Genomic DNA, 8,282 nt, shown 5'->3' on the forward strand with positions numbered 1-8,282 from the left:
AAGCTCCTGTGCCGCCCACATTATATAGAGGGGGCGTGGATAGGTAATGTGGAGTGTGGCCACTCCCCCCTGGGGCATGGCACTGCCCATTATTTACATTTTCTTCCAATCACCTCTAATTACCCTTGGAGTGCTGGCGGCATCCTGCTGCCCATTATTTCCCTCCAGTCACCTCCAATTACTGCTTCACTGGCGCTTGTACCAGTGGCAGGTGGACACGGCCCTCACTCGTTCACCGCTGGTCTCCAATGCATACCAGTGGAGAATGGGACATACCTCCCAACTGCTGGGACAATGCAGTATTGACTAGGGATGGCCATGGACATATCTCCCAACATGACCCTCTCCAGGAGGGACACAGTGCTCTGGTCCTGGACTTCCCTGGTAAGAGCTGGGGCTGCAGCACAGTTCAAAATTCAAATAGGGGAGTCACACCAACTGTCATCTCACACACTGCCCAACATCACTGGCTGGGACTCACTGGCAGTGGGTGTGACTCCCCTATTTGAATTTTGGACTGTGCTGTAGCCCCACTTCTTACCAGTGAAGTCCAGGACCAGAGCATTGTGTCCCTCCTGGACAGGGTCATATTGGGAGGTATGAATCGATGGTTACCAGCAATGAGTCCATCGGTGATTACCATTGATGGTAAACCATCGATGGATTACACCCCTCGATGGTCAACACTTCTGAGAGCACAGCGAGCTGCGGACCAATCAAAAATGGGGGCGGGAATTAGCTGCTGCTGGGGTGGCTAAGCTCCATCCCATCACTGCAAGCTACTATCCTCTGTTATCAGTGATCTGATTTGCAAACAGGAAGTGTGAAGTACATCGGAAACCACGCAGTCCTAAATATATTTTTAGCTCCAATAAGCAACCAAATCTTTGTCAATGTAAATTCGTGGCTCTTTTATACGCCGCTATTGACATTTCTAGGTTTAGCGGCTCTTCTGTGGTCCCGGTTTTACTTGCCAAAGACAATCATTAAGATAAAAATCAGAATAGGCAGGAAGAGGAACGTGAAGCAGAACAATTCGGCAAAGAGAAATAAAACCAAAACGCAGAGGTACAGGCAGCGGCAGCGACTCTCCAGCCGCTTCAGTCTGTCCGCCAATCTGTGCGTGTATCGGACGCAGGGCGGGAAGATGAACAGACGCCCAGACTGGAGGCGTTTCTGGAACCTGTACTCCAGAGCACCGCACAGACCCGGTCGTCTGACGATCGGCTGGGGTGGGATGTAGTCCGGCTGGTTAATGCAGACACCTCCGCTGTCCATCATCTGCTCCTGCATCTTACGGATTTCCCAGTCAGGCATGGGCGTCGTCTGCCGGCAAATGGGGCAAGTCACCCGGCCCAGATTGGCTTGATTGGCTTTGGCCAGTATGGTTTTGATACAGGTGTCACAAAATACGTGATTGCAGTTGAGTAAAGATTGCTTATGGACACTGGAGTCGTAGAATTCGGTGCATATTGGGCACTCCTTCTCCATAAAGTCTTCTTCTAGTAGAGGTCTTAAGAGCTCTGGAGGTTCCTCAACTCCTTCCCTGCTTTCTCCTTGGTCTTTCTGGAGGCCAACGTGAGGCCCAGAAGACCCAGGAGATGTTCTTGGCAAGTTGCAGAGACCTAGTGGATCGACAACATGATGATTTTCTGGATTACGACCTCCTTGCTCACCATCAGCATCCAAAAAGGCTGGTTGGGCGGATTGTTCGGTCTCACCAATAAGTGGACCTCCTCCACCATGTAACATTATGTGTTTGTCCTCAGTTATGGTTTCACAAGCATCAATGTTTTGGTGGAAGGCCCCAGGAGAGATGAGAGAATCACCACTTCCTATATTTATTTTACAAAGGTTCATGTGAATTTCTTGCTCCTGGTCATTCTGTAGCCCTCCCCCATTAGGCTGAAGAAGGGTTTCCTCTTCACCATCATTGTGCGCCGTGTCCAAAATGAGAACCTGTCTAAGCTCAGAGTATTGTTCCTCTTCTATCACGTAGACATCATCGCAGATTTCCGAGGCTCCACTTCTTTCAACAAGCCCTGGAGGAAACTTGTGTTCTGTCTCCAATGGCTGGTTCCCACATTTCCAGCTCGGCTGGTCCATCCTCCTGGGTGATGAAATTCTTAGCCATAAACTTGTTTGAGTCTACATCACCGGGGTCCTGTGTATGACAGCATAAAATATATAGGTTTATTCCGAGTACTTGGAACAGTCACACCGTTTTGTAAGATGATTCATAAATAACTACTAATAATAAATCAGACAGGAGCAGGATTTCGGTACAAAAAAAACTTTCTGAAAGTCATCATCATCATCATCGCACATCGAAATATAAACACAGGGAAGTGTCCGACGATCAGTGCTGCAAAAAATAAAATGCGGCACAGAACCGCTGCAGGTAAATTACTGACAAGTGGCGCAAAAGGGAAAATGCAGCATCTCCTAAAGCAGGTTCTCAAACTCGGTCCTCAGCACCCCACACAGGTCACGTTTTCCAGGTCACCCAGCAGGAGCACAGGTGTATTCATTACTCACTGACACATTTTACAAGACCCACAGGTGGAGTTAATTATTTCACTTGTGATTCTGTGAGGAGACATGGAAAACATGCACTGCTTGGAGTCCTGAGGACTGAGGGCCTGATTCAGACCCACTTGCGAGCACTATGCGCTTGCATCGATAGTGGCCCAGTGCGCATGCGCACGGCGGAGCCGTCTCCGTCGTGCGCATGCGCGAGACCCGGAGAGCGCTGCCAGTCGCTCCGGGTCTCGTACCAAAGGGGGCGTGCTGTCGATGTTGAGTGACAGCACGACCCCTTTGGTGGGCGGGCCGGGGGAGTGGCTGCCCAAACGGCGGCGTTCCCATGTGAACGCCTCCGTTTGGGGGTGGCCCCACTGACATCACGAGTGATGTCAGTGGGAGAGATTTCGTCTCTGTTAGAGCCGAAATCTCTCTGGGGCTTGCTGCAAGGAGACCCTACCACAAGGGTCTCGTCGCAAGCCCGATGGTCGCGATGGTCTTGACCATCGTGACCATCTTCCTGGCCGCTCGCTACAGCTGTGAGTGGTCACCCACAGATATGCGAGCGGCCTGGAGGCCGCTCTAAAAAAAAAAAAAAAAAAAAAAAAGACAGGCCCCGATTCAGAGCGTCCGGCTCTGAATCAGGGCCTGTTTGAGAACCTGTGTCCAAAAGCAAGCAACAAGACGTTTGCGTTGTGTTTTTTTTTTTTTATTTCACAACAGACAGCAAATAACATTGGGTAATAATTAGTAATTACACCTGATCGCAAAGGGATTTCTTGCATCAAGGATAGGGCTGGTAAAATTGCACGCCTGTTTCAGAGATCGACTCTAATGCGATCCCAGCTGCGATTTCTCACGGAACGCAGCTGCGAAAATTTGCTAATAGCTGCCAAAGCACAGCCAGCATAAAGACGCCCATTGCTGCGCTCTCATATGCATACATCGTCGCCATGGCTAATTTATGCACGACCATGTGACAGCGTTTAAACAGTCAGACGTGCCTGCGTTTTATTAACCGCCCCCCATTACCTCCTCCAAACGCTGACTATCTGGTTAGAAAAACGCTGGTGTGTCTGAACGTTTAAATGCCGTTACTTGGGCGGGCATAAAATAGCCACTGCGATCACCTACTCAGCAGGAGAGCGCTCTGCGTGTGAGGAGAGCCGCTGTAGTTGAGACAGGTCAGACTTTCCGCAAGGACATCATGACTGGTCAGTGGCGTAAGTCCATCCCAGACTCCCGGAAGCAAGTTATCATTTAGTGCCCCCCTATCCTCCATATTTACAGCCCTAAGTGGGGTGATTATATTGTGGGTGATGGAGGAGTTGCCCCTTCAGTGCTGGCGCCCGGCGGAAGGCGCCTCCATTGTCTCCCATACTTCTGCCCTTGTGGCTGGTTGATGTGAGTCGATGATACCGATATTTACGTCGGACGCAGATGAGAAGGCAGCAGTGGGCGTCCCTATGCTCGGGTAAGCTTTGGAAATATTAGCATACATTCGCAGTTGCGATTGCATTAGCGTACTGTACAGTAATACCATATCTTATCCACTGAGTGCAGCCATACACCACAATTCATACCAACTGACCCTTGTGTAACAATTAGGGAGCGAGGGATGAGACCATTACACGCGCTAACACCCCTCACGGCCCTAAAACACCCAGTGACATACAGTCTGATACCATAGCAGCCCCATGACACCCTAACACCAGTGTTTCCCAACCTCGGTCCTCAAGGCACACTTAAACTGGCCACACACTAGACCAACTTTCATCCAACCAGCCAACTAGTTGATTGGTTGGAATGAAAATCTGGTAACGTATGGGAGTAACTGATGATCAGCAATTTGCTCCTAAATGCCAGAAAACAGATGAAAATGGCGTCAGACAAGTTTGTTAAATGTTTGATCGAAACAGTTTGTTCAAACAACAGTTTTTGTCCATTTTCTGGCGTTTGGGAGCAAATTGCTGATTGTCATTTGCTTTCATATCTTACCAGGTTTTCATTCCAACCTATCAGCTAGTTGGATGTACGTTGGTCTAGTGTGTGGCCAGCTTAACAGTTCTGGTTTTAGTGATAGCCATGCTTCAGCACAGATGGTTAAATCAAAATAACAAACTGAGGTACTAATTAAGACACCTGTGCTCAAATATGGCTATCCTTAAAACCTGGACTGTTAGCATGCCTTGAGGAACGTGGTTGGGAACCTCTGCCCTACACCCTCATATGAAGCTTGAAAATGTAGGATTTTAAATAAAATGGCACAAAAAAATATTAATAACAATGATTTGGAGGTTAGTAGAAGCTGAGCGGAGTTAGCAGAGATGAAGTGGAGTTAGCAGAAGGTGTTAGAACAGGATTGTGTCACCTCACCTGTAATCTCCCTGTATCAGTGCCGTATCCTCAGTGCTTGCAGCCTCCTGTACACACATAGTAGCTATGACCAGTCCCAGCTCTGAGCTTCCCACTCACCTACAGGAAGATAGAGGAACCGGTCTGACCAGTCCTACCAGGTGTGTGCGGCCAATGGCAGCCGGGGACAGATAGTGATAAGAGCCTGCACACTGCAGATCCAGCCACTGCCAAAATGCATGCTCTACACGTATGTGTGTGTGTATGTGAGAGATAAGGGTAAGCACGTTAGGGAACAGGTGAGACATTTTATTAGGGACAGATATTAACCTATATCGTACATAAACATTTAGGAGCTTATTTATCAAGCCTTTTTTTTTATTATTTCAAATAAAATGATGAAGACACTGCCGTTTCTGATATAATTGTATACTTTGTAGCTATGTACTAACAAACAATCTCATGCTGGAGATGTCACTGAAATCTCCAGCGGAAGTCTAATTAGCACACCGATCACAGTCCCCATTATTATCCATGGGGACTATGGACCTCATTCAGAGCCGGACGCTATTTGCGCTCGCTCGTTCAGAAAAAGGGGCCAGATATTTAAATAGAGCGCTCGCTCTTTGCGGTCTGTTGACGCCTCTATGTCTGAGCGAGCGAACGAAACATGCGCTCACTATTTTGTAAAGACGCCCCCTGGCCGCTCGCATCATACGTCATCTCCGCTATTTATTAGATTAATCGAGTACATCGAAAGGCGTCTGAACTGCTCGCAGTGCTTGTGGTTGGATTTTCCTACCGCAATCATGCGAACAGTTCAGGCTAAGAGACAACCAAGTGACGTGGTCGATGATGCCGCTTTGTTAATTATGTACACTCTTAAAACGCCCGTTTTGACCGTTTGGCACGCCTGCGTTCGGATCTCCACTCCCCGTTTTCAAGCACCTTCCCGTTACCACTCACAAACGCCTCATCCTGTCACTCAAATTAGCAGGCACTCGCTATTTTGCGAACACACGATTTCCGGCCGCACTGATTGGCGCATGCGCATTACGACCCATACGCATATGTGCGAACATCGCTTGGAGCGAGCGAGCGGCCGTTTACGAGCGGCTCTGAATCAGGCCCTGTGATCCAACCCCTATGTACCAACCCGTTTGGCCCTGTTAGTTTACAGCATCTTCAGATGGTGTAAACTGCTTTAAGCCTATGGAAGCTTTGCTCACAGGAGAGAGATCTTCCGATACCTGCTCGTACCCACTGACTTTATCCCGGCCCCTGCATCCGTCATCATTAATATTTGCACCTGCACCAGCCCCATGCTGGGTGCAAGAGTTCCGTCAGAAACAGGCCTCCCCTCCCCATACGCATGATGTAGAATCGCGCAAATCTTAAGATACACGCCCACAATCAGGGCAGTTCGGTACAATCGCTTTGTCACCGCCCAGTTCTCATCCCGTAGCGTCCGGTTCATGGAAAGACAAATCTGACCAAGTTCCGTCCGTCTCAGAATTTCACGGACATGCACTGTGCGCACAAACTCGCCGCTCACGCCCGTGTAGAGAGATCTGTCCCAGGAGGTATCATCAGTCCTGGGAAGCTTAGAACAGGTAGAACTTTCCTTTGACCAGTTTTATCACCATAAAGAGCTATTGTTAGTATGGTAATTGGCGCATTCATTCCCTCGTCCATTATTCCTGAAATGTTTAACAATGTACTGATATGTAAATGAGGGAGCGTGGTTGTATTTCAGCTGTCCGCAATCCATGAGTAATACTCTATATTAGGGTAAGCAGAGGTCGCTGTGTATCTATCCTCCCTGTACCTAGAACTGCCTGGAAGTAGACTCAGCAGCCGGTCAGACTGAGCCAGGTGTAATCAGTCAGATCCAGTTCTCACCTGTAACTCGTGTAAGGTGCAGATCACCAAATATCATCAGATCAGACGTGTGGAGTAATCCTGACGCAGGTGCCCAGACTACAATTCAGGCCCTGGATGGTTTTCTGTGCGCTGTGTCTTGTCTTGGAGCCAATCACTATACAGGATCAGTAAGTTTTACATCTGATCACTTAATAAACTGCATTATAATTAGTGTTACAATGATAAACCAATCAGAAGAGTAAACTAACTGCTGGTGAGACTCCAATAACCACTAAAACATGTGTAAGTGGGAAGGTCAGCAATCGGTGCGGTGGAACCATAAGACCCAGCATGACTCTGAAACCTGCTTATTCTGTCAGATAAAACATATGCATGCGAAAAAGTTAACGGGGGCTCTCATAGAGACTAAGGGGTATATTTACTATAGTGAGAGTTTTTAGAAGTGGAGATGTTACCCATAGCAACCAATCAGATTCTACTTAACATTTAACTAGCACCGTCTAGAAGACAATCGCTAGAATCTGATTGGTTGCTATGGGCAATATCTCAAATTCTAAAAACTCTTTAGTAAATGTAACCCTAATAATGGGCTGTCTTATAAAGTCCCCCGTTCCCCATTCAGTCTGACAACGTGATCCGTCCGCTTCTCTGCGTCAGGGACAGACTGAACTGCAGATTAGTAATTTTAGCTCCACAACTGTAGAAACACAAGGGGGCGATTCTGGACACACCCACGTCCGGCTAGCTCCCCCCCCCCTCCCCGTTACCTCCCCCCAAATGCTGGCTACCCGACTGCCAGGTAACTTTTCTGACACCTCCTGCATAAAACTTTGCAAATGATCACTGCGTTTGCGGTCGCTAACCATGCGTAACGATGGTCTGCGCACAGCACAGATACGGATACAGGCGCTGGGAATTGTAGCGGGCATTTCTGGGAGACAACCAAAAGGTAACACGGGGCGGTAAAACCGAGATACGCAGATATTGCGTCTTATGTGTCGTGGTTGCGTCAGTGGCCCTGCAGAACCGTTCAGCCGCTCACATAAGACGCCATAGCCAGACGGACAAACTGCACCTGCCACAGGGCTGGTTCAAGTTTCGATGGAGCTGATCAATGCTGCGTTTAAAGATGCAGCAGATGGAAATGATTTCTTTAAGATGCTGCGAGCGGGCGTCTCAGTCCTTGCACCGTCGGACGCACGTTAGTACACGGGGGGTGAGATATGTAGCAGCATTAGCGTAAAAGACACGGACGCGACTGTTTATTACGCAGCTGCGTCTACCGGTGAACAAAGCCCCGTGTGTTTTACCCTAGGCAGATGAAATACTGATCCCCAAGCCCAGGGCACAGGAATTCCAAAAACGAGGGCCCCGCTGGCACAAGGCTCTATATAAACACCCCCCCCCTGCGGGTATAAAACATCCAGTGTCCCCCTTAGTGCCGAGCCTGGCAAATGAATAGAGTGAGGCTTATTTCCTAGGCCGTAAATTCTACGTGACACTAAAAACACGACACAAGA

The 8,282-nt window shown here is 48.5% G+C and overlaps 1 protein-coding gene across 1 annotated transcript; it reads right to left on the reverse strand.

Moving 5' to 3' along the window:
• Nucleotides 1-562: 562 nt before the first annotated feature.
• LOC148542280 (ring finger protein-like) lies at nt 563-4,952 on the reverse strand. Its single transcript, XM_088469053.1, has 2 exons — nt 4,900-4,952; nt 563-2,164 (listed from the first exon to the last, which is right to left on the reverse strand). The coding sequence occupies exon 2, from the start codon at nt 2,104-2,106 to the stop codon at nt 967-969; it is 1,140 nt and encodes a 379-aa protein (XP_088325179.1). The 5' UTR covers nt 2,107-2,164; nt 4,900-4,952; the 3' UTR covers nt 563-966.
• Between the last annotated feature and the right edge of the window lie 3,330 nt (nt 4,953-8,282).

The sequence above is a fragment of the Taudactylus pleione genome, unplaced genomic scaffold (assembly GCF_031769625.1).
Source record: "Taudactylus pleione unplaced genomic scaffold, aTauple2 ptg000013l, whole genome shotgun sequence".
Classification (NCBI taxonomy): domain Eukaryota; kingdom Metazoa; phylum Chordata; class Amphibia; order Anura; family Myobatrachidae; genus Taudactylus; species Taudactylus pleione.

Excerpts from the sequence above, each read along its gene's own strand:
- LOC148542280 (XM_088469053.1), bottom strand. The coding sequence starts at position 2,106 with ATGGACCAGCCGAGCTGGAAATGTGGGAACCAGCCATTGGAGACAGAA.